This window comes from Tachypleus tridentatus, chromosome 13, assembly GCF_004210375.1.
Source record: "Tachypleus tridentatus isolate NWPU-2018 chromosome 13, ASM421037v1, whole genome shotgun sequence".
NCBI classification, from domain to species: Eukaryota; Metazoa; Arthropoda; class Merostomata; order Xiphosura; family Limulidae; genus Tachypleus; species Tachypleus tridentatus.
The window spans coordinates 191,600,591-191,616,532 of record NC_134837.1 but is presented as its reverse complement, the minus strand read 5'-3'; the positions used below and the strand labels follow the sequence as shown (position 1 = coordinate 191,616,532).

General features: G+C 34.5%; 1 protein-coding gene across 1 annotated transcript in view; it reads left to right on the top strand.

Moving 5' to 3' along the window:
- LOC143238453 (uncharacterized) overlaps positions 1-15,942 on the top strand; it is a 247,802-nt gene that overhangs the window by 190,328 nt on the left and 41,532 nt on the right. Inside the window, exons 3-7 of the mRNA XM_076478699.1 lie at positions 7,982-8,051; positions 9,983-10,032; positions 10,572-10,599; positions 11,541-11,603; positions 14,836-14,927. Of these exons, the coding sequence (XP_076334814.1) occupies positions 7,982-8,051; positions 9,983-10,032; positions 10,572-10,599; positions 11,541-11,603; positions 14,836-14,927 (303 nt within the window). The remainder of the gene's footprint in view (positions 1-7,981; positions 8,052-9,982; positions 10,033-10,571; positions 10,600-11,540; positions 11,604-14,835; positions 14,928-15,942) is intronic.

The following is a 15,942-nucleotide window of genomic DNA, read 5'->3' as shown; positions in this document are numbered from 1 at the left end:
TCAAACTTATTTAGCGCAAGCCTATTTGTGGCATACTCACACTGTTCTTTTAAATGCGATGTTTAATGAGGGATTACATCTGTGATATATATAACCGTGATGTGCCTCTCTGATCAAGGTAAATGATATTTGAGTATGGATTTAAACAAAAAAATATAATTCTAATACCATATGTGTTTTTCTTTGTGGAAACAATAGAAATCATTTGTTGATGCCAATTTGTGAGTGAACACAGAGGTACAGATCAGATGCAGTAGCACCCCGTACATATGGAATCGGGCATATTGTTTATCACAATTTAGACCTTAATACCAGCGTGCAGTGGCGGCGCCAGGATATTTTCGTTGGGGGTGGGGCTGAGGTAAACTGTGGAGAGGCTTCCCAAAATGCAATCAATATGAAGTATAGATGGTAAATTATAATAATGTAAATACCAAGATACATTTCAGAAAGGTGTGAGGCCCGGCATGGCCAAGCGTGTTCAGACGTGCGACTCGTAATCTGAGGGTCGCGGGTTCGCATCCTGGTCGCGCCAAACATGCTCGCCCTCCCAGCCGTGGGGGCGTTACAATGTGACGATCATTCCACTTTTCGTTGGTAAAAGAGTAGCCCAAGAGTTGGCGGTGGGTGGTGATGACTAGCTGCCTTCCCTCTAGTCTTACACTGCTAAATTAGGGACGACGAGCACAGATAGCCCTCGAGTAGCTTTGTGCGAAATTCCAAAACAAACAAACAAACAACAGATAGGTGTGCTATTTTGAACTGCATTTTCAATGCAGTTTTCATTGCAAACTCGTACTCTGATTAATAATTCATTATTACAAATTAGAAATAATCTATTTATGAAAATATGCGTATATGTAAAAGAGGAAGCTCACCTATATTCCACTCAAGGTAATACATAATAATAAAGAAAATCAAGATTAGCTTAGATTGAACATGTAATATACCATTAAGAGTAAAGCTACAAATCAAAAGAAATATAACATAAAGACATAGTTTACATAGCAGAAACGAATTATCCCATGTGAAGTTCATACAATCTGAGGAAAAGTAATGTCATTATCAGGCTAACTATCTTTCATCATGTTGTGTTTATAGTCAATATTACTTCAAAACAATGCGCCTGTTCTGGTGATTGGCAGCAAATGTGTCTATAACAGTATCAATATCGAGTTGTTTTGTCCTCCTGGATTTTACTAATATGACAGCAAGGATGCTGGTGCTATTGTTACCACTGCTGTTGCGCAAGTATGTCTTGAGAAGCTTCAGACATGAGAAACTTCTCTCACAGGCAGCTGAAGTGACAGGCAGGGTCACAGTGATGCATACAAGTTTGTGGAGATCCATGAGGCATCCTTGTATGGCTTCAGCATGGTTGCAAGCTCCAATGGTGTGGATACTTCCTGCTCCTTGTCTTTCTTCCTGGCAGTTAGCCGGTTTAACTGGTGGACCTCCACTGCGAGGTCATCCTCTGCCACACCATAGTTTGCTGCCATTACTAAGAGTGCTTGCTTGTCCAGAAATGTGGAGTGTTTGGGGTTCAATGCAGTTGCACCCATCAGAACACTGCAGGCATCAGAAAAGAATCTTCTCTTCAGCTTGTTGAGCATCCTGTAAATGATGGCATAGAAGGTGTGTTTCCTGGCATCTGGTGTTGGTTCATCTCTCTGGCCAGTACTAGATGTGATTATGAATTCGTCCAGACGTCTGAGGCCAGATCGCTGTCCACCTTGACGCACCGTCTCAGTGCGTATTCCCAGTTTCTTACATATATACTCAGCAGACTCTTTCAAGTCTTTCCATGCTGCTTCAGTTCTCATTTCTGAGAGACCAGAGATGACAGATTGTACTAGGTCCTCTGCAGAGGCCGGCTGCAGGTCAGGTGACTGGAGGTGGTCTGATAGCTGTTTTGTCATCAGCAGTAGTTTTCTATGGCCACTAGACTGGTTACAAACTGCCGATCTGGGAGGATGCACAGGCCCTTTGATTCAGTGGCTCTGTGGACATTGCCTCTCTCCACAAGACACTTTAGGGTTGTCAACGTGGTGTAGGAAATCAACGTGGTTGTCTAATCTTAGTCAAAGCTCAAGATAGAATGGCATTAGAATAGCGCATGAGTTTCAGTGCATTAAGTACGTTGCTATGGGACCCATGACACATACTTCCGTCCTAATGAAGACGTTGAGTTCTACAGATCTATGTCTCTTTTATGTTAATTGTTAAACAACAACGACGATTGTGTTTTCCATATTTTATGAATATATGTAGGTAACAATATTGGGAGCTGAGGGGGGCTTGGCTCATTTAGGGGGCTCAAGCCCCCTTGGCGCTGCCAGTGCCAGCGTGTAATGCATAGGGCATTCCAGTGGGTAATATTACACTGTGTATCTGTTCTGTATATGTTCATACTAGTATACATAATTTGTTTACTGAGCTACCAGTTAGTGCCTTTCTACCATAACGGGGGCTGGAATATTAACTTCAGGAGGTAAGTTTTTAACTTACTTTATTTTTTTATTCATATTTTTCAATTACATTTTTCTTCATTTTGAAGAGCAGTCACCTTCCCACAACTGTCTGCAAGCAGTGAAGGGCGATATAGATGTGGGACGTTGTGAGCTTGAGCACCAACATCTCCCTCTCCTAATTTCTGTTTCTATATCTATTACTATTCCTTTATCTTATTCCTTTATATGAAACTGGAGAATGGAGGTTAAGCCTGATAGATGGTGTATCCCCACCGAAGTATGCGTTCTGTTTCCTTCAAAACCCAGGATACATTTTATATCCAACATTAAAGCTTGTACTGCGAGATCTTTTCAATTAGTGCAGCGTTTTTTGTTTCGACTTCGTTTTAGCTTATAACAAACTAATATATACATATTTAAGAAACAATTAATAATTAATATCATAGATATATATTCAGGGTGTTTTAGCTTATTAGAGCTTTTGTACGTATGACTGCCCTCCCCCAATAGTACAGCGATACATCTGCGGACTTATAAAGCTAGAATCTGAATTTCGATACCAGTAGTGGGCAGAGCAGAGGTAGTCCATTGTGTAGCTTTATGCTTAACTTTAAATAAATATACCTATGACTGATGGGTGGCTCTGGTGTCACGCAACCGGTTTCGTTTCACTCTTTTGTTTTTCAATATACGTGTTTGAGCTATGCGAATTAAATTAAATTAATTGTTTGTTTGTTTTTAAATTTCACTCAAAGTTACACGAGGGCTATCTGTGCTAGCCGTCCCTAATTTAGTAGTGTAAGACTAGAGGAAAGGCAGTTAGTCATCACCACCCATCGCCAACTCTTGGGCTACTCTTTTACCAACGAATAGTGGGATTGACCGTCCATTATAACGTCCCCACGGCTGAAAGGGCGAGCATGTTTGGCGCGACCCTCAGATTACGAGTCGCACACCTTAACACGCTTGACCATGCCGGGCCCCAATTAAATTAATAGAACTGGAGTGTGAAGATTAGATAGACAAATATATACAATATACACAATATACAATATATACAATATTCCACCCTGTTCTCTGATATAACGAAAAGTAAAACAGTATTTTACCAAGTCAGTAAATCAAAATCTTATTTAGCAGGGGGAAAACCACTCTCATTAATAACTCTTATCTATTTCATCATTGTTTTTTAAGACAGGTTAATCGGATGTTGGACTTACATCTTTGAACTGATTTAATTTTAGGTTTGACTAAAATAAGTTTAACGGAGTCATTTCTACCATTTTTAAGTGACTGTCCGCTATGACTTCGGTAGCAGTGACCTAAAATCAATCTACTATTCCACTTTCAAATTGATTATCCACGCATAACCCTAATGGAATTACCAAGTTATTAAGTCTCCAATTTAATGTTTAATTACGGTAATCTGCATAAACCCAGTGAGGTGGGTTACTATGGTGGCTCTAATGAACGTCACCGTGCTGTTAGTTATACCATGTGTGTGTACATGTGCCAGTCAGGAACCTCGCTTGTCCAACGAATTCTATGTATTCATAACATGGGGGAAAAGATCAACCCTGGTTGGTTGTCCTTCGGTCCCTCGCCAGAGAGGTTGGCGAATCTAGGAGATTTTCGTCTCAGTTCTACAGAGTTAGATATAGCTTCTAGTAAGGCTGTATACTTAAGTTTAAAGTTCGTATTTTCTTACAAGATGGATCATTGCTGGTCACTTGGCTCTATAGCAGGGTTACAAAAACTCACTTTGATGCTGGGCAGTGGCTTTCAAATCATGTCTTTGGATGAAGGTGAGTTTATTGTAACTGTGAGACTGACAACAAACTGTTTCTGTTGCAAAACCTAAAATAAGAAAGGAAAAATTAAGATAGCAGTACCTTATAGGTAATAATGGGTTATTATTAATTATATTACTGTAATATATATATAATAATCTATTTCAGCAGTTAGAACAGTTTCCTAAAGAAATGTTAAGTCAAATATTATGTAACTTTTAAGATGGTAGGCCTTTTTTTTTTCTCAGTTTTCGTGGTAAAAGAACACCAACTTGTCGGTTTCCAGTTTACACATGCAACATGATAAAAATTACCTATAACTAAACAGACGCCAAGATATGTTTCTTGTAAGTAAATAGACACTCAAGTTTGAAATAACCCCAGTGTATTGTTCAACCATGTGAGTAACATGTGAGTGGTGACGATATTTTGTGGTGCAGTCTTACCAGAACAGCAAGGAACACATATACTGTGTGTACAACATCGGCAGTCCAGATCTGTGGGCCTACAGCTGATTCCTAACACAGAACCGATATTAGGGAATCCCAGGAACTGGTATAGGTTAGCCTAAACATGATCAGTTAGCCAGATTGTGTTAAGATTTGAAATGTCTTTATTCTTCATTTCAAAGAGAATGTCTATTTCATCATGTCATGTCCTTTTATATATTTCTTAAACAACTTACAAAAATAATCAGATAGTGATGAAATTTTGTTACACGTAGCATCATAACATTATGTATTGTTACGGATAATGCTATAGCGAAACTCATTGCTGCAGATAATACCGTAACAATATGCATTGTTAAAAGTAATTCTGTAGCATTGTTATAAATAAGTCTCGTAGTTGTCTTTAATAAAATGAACTAGTGTGACCTGTTAATGGCATACTAGAATATACCAGATATCTAATTAAAAGGGTACTTTAACTACTGTGAGAGTGGAATATGTGCTATGATGTTTGGGGTAATAATATAGTTTTTGTTGTTTTTTTAAATTTCGCCAAAGCTACACGAGGGCTATCTGCGCTAGCTGTCCCTAATTTAGCAGTGTAAGACTAGAGGAAAGGCAGATATTTATCACGACCCATCGCCTACTCTTGGGCTTCTCTTTTACCAACGAACAGTGGAATTGACCATACATTATAACGCCCCACGGCTGAAAGAGTAAGCATTTTCGGTGTGACGGGGATTCGAACCTGTGACCCTCAGATTACGAGTCGAGCACCAGTTTTGTTAGTAATACGCATAAAATGAAGTAAAATATTGATTCAAAAGAATAGTACAGTAAAATGAAACACTTACGAGTCCGTTTACAATTAATCTTTATTTCATTACATGATTTAAAACATTTAATTAATTCTCTTAAATTACGTAATTTATACAACCTGTAAATTGACTTAATCTTAGTGAACTCAAATTTTCCGAATTAAAGATATCCAGGGATTTAGGCTTAAGAAATATGACGAAGCGTAACATTTTATCTCATATGTTTAATTTTACAATTCTTTATCCATTAAACTACATATTCTATGTTAAAGGTGTACAAACATACATTTTTATATCCATCTTTCGTCTGTCACATGGCACCTTCCAAGAGGTGTTATCTGTGTTTTGTATGCTGTATGCATCTGTCCAGGAAGTTTTACATATCTTTTATGTTACCCTACATGCCACAACCCAAAATACTTCATCTATCCTTTGCCACATGTCACTGTCTAGGCTTTATCTATCCTCTGTCCTCTATATGCCACTACCCAAAATATCTCATTTATCTTCTATCTATCGCATACCAATGTCTATGAAGTCTTATCTACCTTTTTCCTGCCACGTGCATCTACTTTTGTCTGCCACATGCCACTGTTTAGAAAGTTTTATCTGTCTTTTCTTTGCTACATGCCACTGTTTAAGAAGTCTGCCACTTGCCACTATCCAGGAAGCATTAGCAGCTAGACTGAGTCTGACGCAACTAAAGAAATTCCAGTCTGAAATATATTGTTGCGTTAAACGCCCACAAATGTGAAAGGTTGTTTTTGTTCTTGTTTTTTTAAGGGAAGGTTAAAGACTATGGTAATGATCATGTTAAACTTAAAATGTTGTTTATCGCGATAACTTCAGTCAATTCATCATGTATTTAAATTCTACAGTTCACCACTGTTAGGCCACTGACCAATGATAAGGAAGAAAGAAACTTCTGCATTCTGACGAGCATCTTGTTAAACCTAAAGCGTTTTGCGATTCGTTTTATATAGGAGTCACAGCATTTTAAAGCTTTTTGACGTAATACACTTATAGGGAAGAAATAAACGAGAACACAACCATTTTTTTGATAGGTTTCCGATAAACCATTTGGTAAAGTATTGTGCATTTCTGTTTAGTCAATGGATCAGAGTTTTCAGGATTCCTGCATTTGAAGTTAACAATTGGAAGGATGTGCATAATCCTGAAATACATTCCTGTTACATCACTAGGAAATGCTTACTATTTTTATTGTCACCACATTGAAATTAAAGGAGGCCCACTGTCGCTATTGAATAAAGACAAGTTGTGCTTGGAGCTGTTTTCAGTGGTTCCCTATTTTGTTCTACAAATAATATTTTGTTTATTATTTTTGTACGTTTGAGTTTGAACCTATATTTTCTTCCTAAAGTTCAGATTAAGCAGATATTCGTTATTTTAAACTGATTAAGAAACATCTCCCTGTGTTTATTAATTCTTTTTCGACCAGTATTCCCTCTAGGGGCAATTAAACTTCCCTACGAATTCACCTGCAGGCAGAAGGCTTAGATTGTATTCGTCGTGTTTCCGTAGGTCGTGTATGTCCGAAGGGAATAATTATCCCAGCGGATCAATATCTGTTTCGATCGATGGATGAAGCCTGCTTTAACATCAAACAGAAAGACGAAGATGTCCAAGTTTATTCTGTCGTACTGAAAATCAGCACTGTGTTTCCATTTACTTTAACATAAAGATTAACACCTGTGCACAACTCAGGAAAACCAGGATTTAACAGAAATACGTTGCATGATATACAGGATAATGTATTTAGTAAATCGGTTTCTTTACAGACGATATTTTGTGAATGATGGTCTACGCCCGTTTTATGAGTGTGTTTCATCAAAGATTCAGGCTGTGATATGAAATGAATTTACATCCTTTAATCTGCTTTAAATTCCTTCTTGAACTTATCAAACTTTTTGAGGATCGAAGACTCAAATCTTGTTGCGTTCTGCTCTCTCCGTATCATTTCCTTTCGCTGTTGACAGAAGCAACCCAGGTAAACAATAGGACGTTATGTTGCACTAAACCAGTTTCAAAATGCACCCCTCTCATGTAACTTTAAACTACCATAGTCTTCACCTTGCTGTTTTGTTTGATTGACATGTCATACCACCTGCTTATTTACAGTCTAGGATTAGCTTTAATTTAGAAATCACTTAATTGAATCTCACATAGCACGTGTATTTTCTGTATACCAATAACCCCGAAACACAAGTGTCACCTTCAACCAGGTTACCCCGCCTTTCTTAAAAGATGGACCAATAAAAAAAGGAGTTTTATAACTGTTTTTGACGTCACATGGAATACGATAGGTAAGTGGTTCACTCTTTCATTTAATTATAACCCAAACTGAAACACTGAATTTGCTACGAAAACAAGGTTTTTTTGAAACACACAACTAATAATAAACGTCTTCAACATAATTCTGTTTCTTTTTGCAGGTGTTAAAGGTGCTACTCAAGGACTCAGTGGCGTAGGATGTGCAGTAGAACCACTGTTACATCACAATAGGTAAATAAAATTCCTATGGAAACAAGCTGCACGTCTTTTTACCGTACTTGGAACAAATTTTGTTGCATGTAATCAATACACCACTTTGTTGTAAGGAGGATTAATAATTTTAATTGTAACTTATTGTGTTGTTTTTCTTTATTTTGGCTGTTCGAATGCCACGAAGACTTCAAGATTGCATTCTTTGGTATTTGCACACATTTTTGAGCTTTACATGACAACCAAATTGTATAATATTGTGTTGTCCAACCACATAATCTTTCTTGTGGTCTAATTATTCTGTATTCCTTTGTAGCCAAAAAATATATACTTGTTATTAGATTCCTTGTGTTCTTTTAAACTATCATAATGTTCATAATGTAGTGAATGCCGCTATTAGTAGCTCAGCGATAAGTATATGGGCTTATAACTCTAAAAAAGGTGGTTTTAATACCCATGCTGGACACAACCCTTGAGTAGCTTTGTCCTTAAAGATAAACAAGCGACTGATAAATGCCCTTTTTTTTTTTCAAAATACTTACCAATTTAATAGACATTCTGACGTATGTTAGCATGTAAAACTAACACAGATACTTTGGAGGTGTGTTTTATTTTTCATCGAAAGCAGGAAATGTGTTAATACTCTTTTCTGAAGCATCGAATATTTTTATATTAATTAAGATAGTTAACTTATCTTACAAAAATAAGTTTTACATTAGAAGCATTCTGCTTAGAGTGTAGCTTCATTGTTTAAAACAATGAATCTCTAATGTACCACGCATGTATTGATTGATTTATTGAAAGTATAAAGACAGCGTATAAATTTGTTGCATTCAATATCCCATTGTAAGGTAAAAGTAACTAATTGTACAAATGATTGACAATGTATCATGTTTTTCTTATAGATCAGAAACTACATTTGTGCAAGTGAAAACTAATTGTACAAATGGTTGACAATGTATCATGTTTTTCTTATAGATCAGAAACTACATTTGTGCAAGTGAAAACTAATTGTACAAATGGTTGACAATGTATCATGTTTTTCTTATAGATCAGAAACTACATTTGTGCAAGTGAAATCAGTAATTCTCTGAACAAAAAATGATAAAATGTGGACATCTTTATTGTTCATGAAAGCCAGCAATCTGAATACAACACCGTTTTCACTGTCCCTGTTTGTGCAGAACCAGTTGTTTTAATAGATGGCGTACATATACTGGAAACTGTTATTGTAAAAGTAGAATAAATTTGGTTTGTTGAGTGTTTCCTTTGACATCACTGTTGCTATGGTAACCTTCCTTTAGTTGGAAGGCGGAGCTGTTTTTACTAATTAGAGTGACATCAACTTTATCCAACATCCTTCCATGCTAAGTTGTTTATAAAATACGGTTTTAAAATTTTCATGTGATCAAAAATTTATTTAAAAATACCTCGAACACAATGAACATGCGAGTATTGTTACAGTAGTTTTAGCAGAACTAATTAAAAGCTGGATGAGTCACTCCAGTGGACCACACACGATAACTTTGATCACCCTCTCCACTGATACAGTACAAACCCACGCCACAATTTAGGACTAATATTCGGTACGGTTAATTAAAACGATAATCACTTCATAACCAGATTCAGTGTTACCTAGCAACGCCGTAATTGAAATGAAAGGCAAATTACGAACCATAATAATCCTAAAAATAAACTAAAAACCTTACATGTTATAAGAGAACATTTGAAAATATGAAAATATCGAACTAGCGTAAGTTTCCAGTGCGTAAAAGAAACGTGTAGAAAGAAATAGCCGTATCAACAATAACGACTTAACAATGACGTATTTAATGTCAATTAACTCCCGTACATACGTATCTATACGTACGCACACACCCACACATCCACTTAATAACCCTACATATATAAGTTTATAAAAATAACTTTCGAAATTGTTTATTTTTTTAAAGCTTATCCAATTGCTCAAGAAGAGAGATCATTGTTCCAGAAGATTCGAAAGGTATTGGAAAGTTTTTGTTTCTACAATTTTTCACACTAGTTATTTTCTCTACAAATATTTATAGATCTGTTTATCCATATACTTATTTAATAATATTTGACATTTATGTATTAAACCGGATGAATTTAGTACTGATCATTCGTCATGGAAAGTCTAGTCCGATTTCTTCTGTCAGAACTTTACCCATATATACACCTTTGTAGTTTGTTTTTCTATACACATATCTATATGCACGTGCGTGCGTGTAATCTTCATTATTTGTTTTTACTTTTTAGTACTGTTTAGAATACGTCCAAGAATAGTTTTATTTTGTACATAAGACAGAAATGTAAAACATAATGATTGTCACGCGAGTTTTCAGACAGTGACTTAGCTTGTGAAAGAGACTGTAATTCAGTTTTCTGATTCTAAAATGCACATTAAATCCAACTGTTTCATGAATTTATGTGACCTATATGGCGTATATATGTATATATATATAGTTAATATTCGTTGTGTTGGGCCTAAAGTAAAATATTTTCCTTGTTTGTTTTTTTCAGCGATATCCAAGTCAGATTCTATTGTGAAGTGAGTACGAATAATAATCTTAGTTATATAATAGTATACAGTGATTTTGATATTTTACTACATTTCTATTCACCATTCGTATATTCTACTTAATCCAGATATATTATAATGTTGAGTGAAACGTAATGGGCATAATCTTGTTATGGTAATAACAGTAAATAAAAGTAGACGATATATGCTACGGCTCTCAATCAGGGCTTTAATTTTATGCTTTCGCCTTGCGTTTGCATAACGTAAGACAGAAATTACGATCAATATTGAGTGCTGTCCTCTCTCCATTTTTTGTTAAACATGTTACTTGTACCATGTAGCTCTAGGACAACCTGTTCACTCCATGCTAATTTGTTTGCAGAGTTTCTGCGGTTTGAAATGAGCTAAAAATGGCTCGTGTGATTTTTCGATATGTGTTGTTAGCACAAACACGCGTTTCTCCTCAGAATTACTTATATAATTATGATGCGTGTACGAGCTATTCGGGTAGACTTAGCAACTAACGCTATTGATGTTTTGGTATTTTGGGCTTAACTAGTTTAATGAAAAATTGATTAGACTTTTCTTTTATAAATTCACAGGTGATTTTGTTTTTTAACGTACAACAAAATTCAGCCTCAAGTTAGCGGATGATATTTATTTTATTTTTCTGACCGCAACGCTATCTGGTGTAACAAAACAGAACTGCTTATCAATAAGATTGATCCAGTGACTTACTTTTCTTCCTTTCGGAGCTAGTGCATATAACTATACAAACATTTACATTCTTTTAATACTATTGAAATCTGCTGTTTTAAAATAATCTTGGCTGTAAATCAAAAAGTTTCGTTTAATGTTTAACATGAATATTAATCTGCGATTGTTTAGGAAAGTCTCAACCTTTTTTGCATGATAATAGTTGTAATACACGTGTTTCATGTAAGATATGTGTTGTTTTTCCTTTCGGCTAGATGTCCCACACCAGGGTGTACCGGTAGAGGACATGTGAACAGTAGCAGGGCATCACATCGTAGGTGAGATACAGATGTTCTTTATACGGGAGTAAAGGGCAGTGTTATGCTTTTTTAGTGTACAGAATACGTTTAATCGTGCATCTTGCGAAGTTAATATTGAAATCTTACTCGTTTTTGTTATTATCAAACAATACAATAAAATGGAACGTAGCTTCAGTTGTTTCTTATATTACACATTGCTAAAGTTGTGCGAAATTTTCTTAGAGCTTTTCAGTAGCACAGCGATAACTTTGTGGGCTTATAACGCATGAAACCGGTTTTCCATTAATGTGGTGGACACACTACATATAACAATTGTGTGTATTTTGTGCTTAATAACAAATAGACCAGAATTCCTTGAAATTACACGGTGTTTTTAATTTTTATTTTTTGTGCCTATGAAATAAAAAACAACAAAAATATTATAATTTAAAATAATATAAAAACCATCAAAATAGGTAAATTATTGACTTTCCCACTTGTATCTATTATTTTAAGATGCTGCACATTTAATTCATGTAAATCTTAAAAATAAAAGATAAAATGATTAACTGAAGTATATTTTTTAACATTGTCCAAAATGGTGGCCCTCTAATGGCACAGCGGCGTGTCTGCTCACACCGCGAGAAACCTGGTTTCGATACCTGTGGTGGACAGAGCACAGATAACCCATTGTGTAGCTTTGTGCGTAATTCTAAACAAACAAAACGATGGTGAATCTTTGTTACGTATGATGTCTTTTAGTTTCTCAATCAGACTTTACTAACAAAACTTAAGATGTTCACATTCTGAGTTTTATGTATTTGTACGTGTACAAAGGAGGATCTTCTTTATTTTGTAAAACAAAAATACGTTATCCCGTACAACTGATATACTATGGAGTTACTATTAAAATGCAGATCAAAAGATAACTGACATCCTTCTCAGAACCAGAGTCCAAGCATTACGCGGCACTGATTGGATTTTTTTAAATCAAAAGGCATCTGCTGTTCACCAAGTACTGTGAAGTATACTTTGTACTAATACAAGGATACATAGTTCTATAATCCATCAGATAAGGTCCGAAACGAGCAAGTAGCTCTTTGAAATAGATATTAGAAATTTAAAATCAACTCTCTCGATACTCGAAGACAAATTGCGAAAAAACTTTGTCAGGTAATGTTTCAAGAAGTGCAGTCTCAGGAATAGAGCAGGAATGTGGTCTATAAAAATTAGCTAGTATTTGGGGAATACTAGCAGCAGCAGGATCCTTACTGCACAAAGAAAATATAGAATAAAGATTAGATTTTGGGAAAAAACAAACAACATGTTTTAGTGGAAATACGAGTCTAAATGTGAATGGTTTGGTACCAGATGGTGTATACATGTTTGCCAAAGAGTCAAATAGAGATTAAAGAAGGCGTGCCTTGTACCAGCAGTCAAGAATACAGAAAGCTCTGTGACAGTTTGATGTATGAATGATGTAGGCCAGCTTTAATGTGTTGATGGGATCATAGATGACCATAATTACCACACAATATTAGCTCATTACGCTTTGTGAAGTTGAAAATTGGTGAGCACAACAAAGACACATCATTATGTAGCTTTGTGCTAACAAAAACCAAAATAACAATCAGTGCTTTACGTTATACCCTCTGAAGATAAACTGACTTAGCAGAATTTCATATTATTAGACGATAAAGACACTAAACACACTTCCAAGAAATGTGAAACTTATTTTGCAAAAAACGAACAGTTGGGAGACCTCCAGCGAAAGGAAATGGTTGCCACAAAGTCCAGACTTTAAACACACAGAAGAAATCTAGACGAAATTTCAATGAAAAGGGAATCAAATAACACCAGAAACATTGAAAACATTCATAAACATAATGCTACAAGGATGCCAATTTTGGCCATGGTAAATACTTACAATAAAGAATTATTTGTACACTAATTCTCTCGTGTAAAAAATTAATTAATTAACTATAAAAAATTCGAAGTTAATTTCTAAATCAAATTGATTACTATAAAACGGCAATCTAAAAAGTTAATTAATTAGCTATAAAAATTAAAAGTTAATTTCCAAATCAAATTGATGACTATAAAACGGCAATCTAAAAAGTTAATTAATTAGCTATAAAAATTAAAAGTTAATTTCTAAATCAAAATGATGACTATAAAACGGCAATCTAAAAAGTTAATAAATTAGCTATAAAAATTAAAAGTTAATTTCTAAATCAAATTGATGACTATAAAACGGCAATCTAAAAAGTTAATTAGCTATAAAAATTAAAAGTTAATTTCTAACTCAAATTGATGACTATTAAACGGCAATCTAAAAAGTTAATTAATTAGCTATAAAAATTAAAAGTTACTTTCTAAATCAAAATGATGACTATAAAACGGCAATCTAAAAAGTTAATTAATTATCTATAAAAATTAAAAGTTAATTTCTAAATCAAAATGATGACTATAAAACGGCAATCTAAAAAGTTAATTAATTAGCTATAAAAATTAAAAGTTAATTTCTAAATCAAAATGATGACTATAAAACGGCAATCTAAAAAGTTAATTAATTAGCTATAAAAATTAAAAGTTAATTTCTAAATCAAAATGATGACTATAAAACGGCAATCTAAAAAGTTAATTAATTAGCTATAAAAATTAAAAGTTAATTTCTAAATCAAATTGATGACTATAAAACGGCAATCTAAAAAGTTAATTAATTAGCTATAAAAATTAAAAGTTAATTTCTAAATCAAAATGATGACTATAAAACGGCAATCTAAAAACTTAATTAAATAGCTATAAAAATTAAAAGTTAATTTCTAAATCAAAATGATGACTATAAAACGGCAATCTAAAAAGTTAATTAATTAGCTATAAAAATTAAAAGTTAATTTCTAAATCAAAATGCTGACTATAAAACAACAACTCTTAAGTTGTTCTCCATATTTCTGACAACAACATTTGTTTTACTCTTAATGTATTTCATTTTCTTACATTTATATCTACAGCAACTATTTTGTAATTATATATAACATCACGAAACCTTAACTTCATGATTAACATGTATGAACTTATCATTTCTGTGGCTTATATCTGAAATAATATCCAAAAAGAAGCGCACGCGTTTTCTCAAAAATATAATTTTTACTGGGATAAAAAACACAGCCAATCTCTTTCTGAACTTATTGTAGATGTCTGTCTATATTCCTTATTTTTAGTTAATTCTATGCAAGATGTTTTATGTTTCATATGCTACTTATTTCAGTATTTCTGGGTGTCCAATTGCCGCTGAGGAGAGGTTAGCATACAAGGGAAAGAAGCATTTAGTGATGAAGACTCAATTAAAAAGAGATGGAGGTACGTGGTTTTCTCTGTATATATACACAAACGTTAAGACAAATCTCTGATATAAATTTGTTACGTGTAAAAGAGGACTTTACTCTTTATGCCTAATAAAACTGTCATTGATAAATCTTTAATTGATTGAGTTTGTTTTTCTTTCTTTCAACAGTTGCGTTAGAAATTAGCTCATCCCTGCCGACCGGTCTGGTATATTATTTAAAGTGATGTGTTTTGAGTAATATGTTTTTCCTTTTTCCTTTCTACAAATGCATTGCTCTGTGTATTACGCCACCATACTTGCAAATCAGCATCTGAGAATTCAGTAGAATGTCATTCACAAACTTTTCTGGAAATGTTAATTATGATGAAACAATGTAACTAACTGTACGTGTAATTATGAAACAGTAAAGTGAAAGATTACTCTTGTAGCACGTGAGTGACTTACTTTATTGAGGGTAACCTACAGTTTTAACTCAGTTCGAGAGTGGGTATCTTATACCTTCTTTATTGTAATATAGTGCCCTCTAGGTGTGCGTGTTACATTTGTAATTTTTAGTGCTTCTTTCAAGAAGATATTCATGAGAACCTGAAGTATTCTCAAGTGATTAAAAACAAAATAGCAGGAACAACTTGTATATACAAAAGTTGAGTACGCTATATTAAAATGAGATTGAATACGTCCACGAGACAGACATCATCTGCCTGGATAAAGTCGAGATGTGTTAGAACTACATTTTGACATTGTTTGATATTTTTTTAGAGAACACAATGCGATCGAAAATTGGTCGCCTTTCCGACGTAAAATACTCATTCGTACATTTAGATTATAAAGATTTGTTCGAATCAATGATTAAGAATTTCCAAGACGATTATATATTTTGCAGCTTACGACTTCAGAAAACGTGGTTATGTGAATCAGCCTGGGGTACTAGTATCATCTAGAAAGAGACTTTGCAACAAGCCGTATCTCAGGCGAGGTAAGCAAAGTGTGGTGTCTTGTGAAAGTTGAGGTTTCACGAACAGAAAGGTC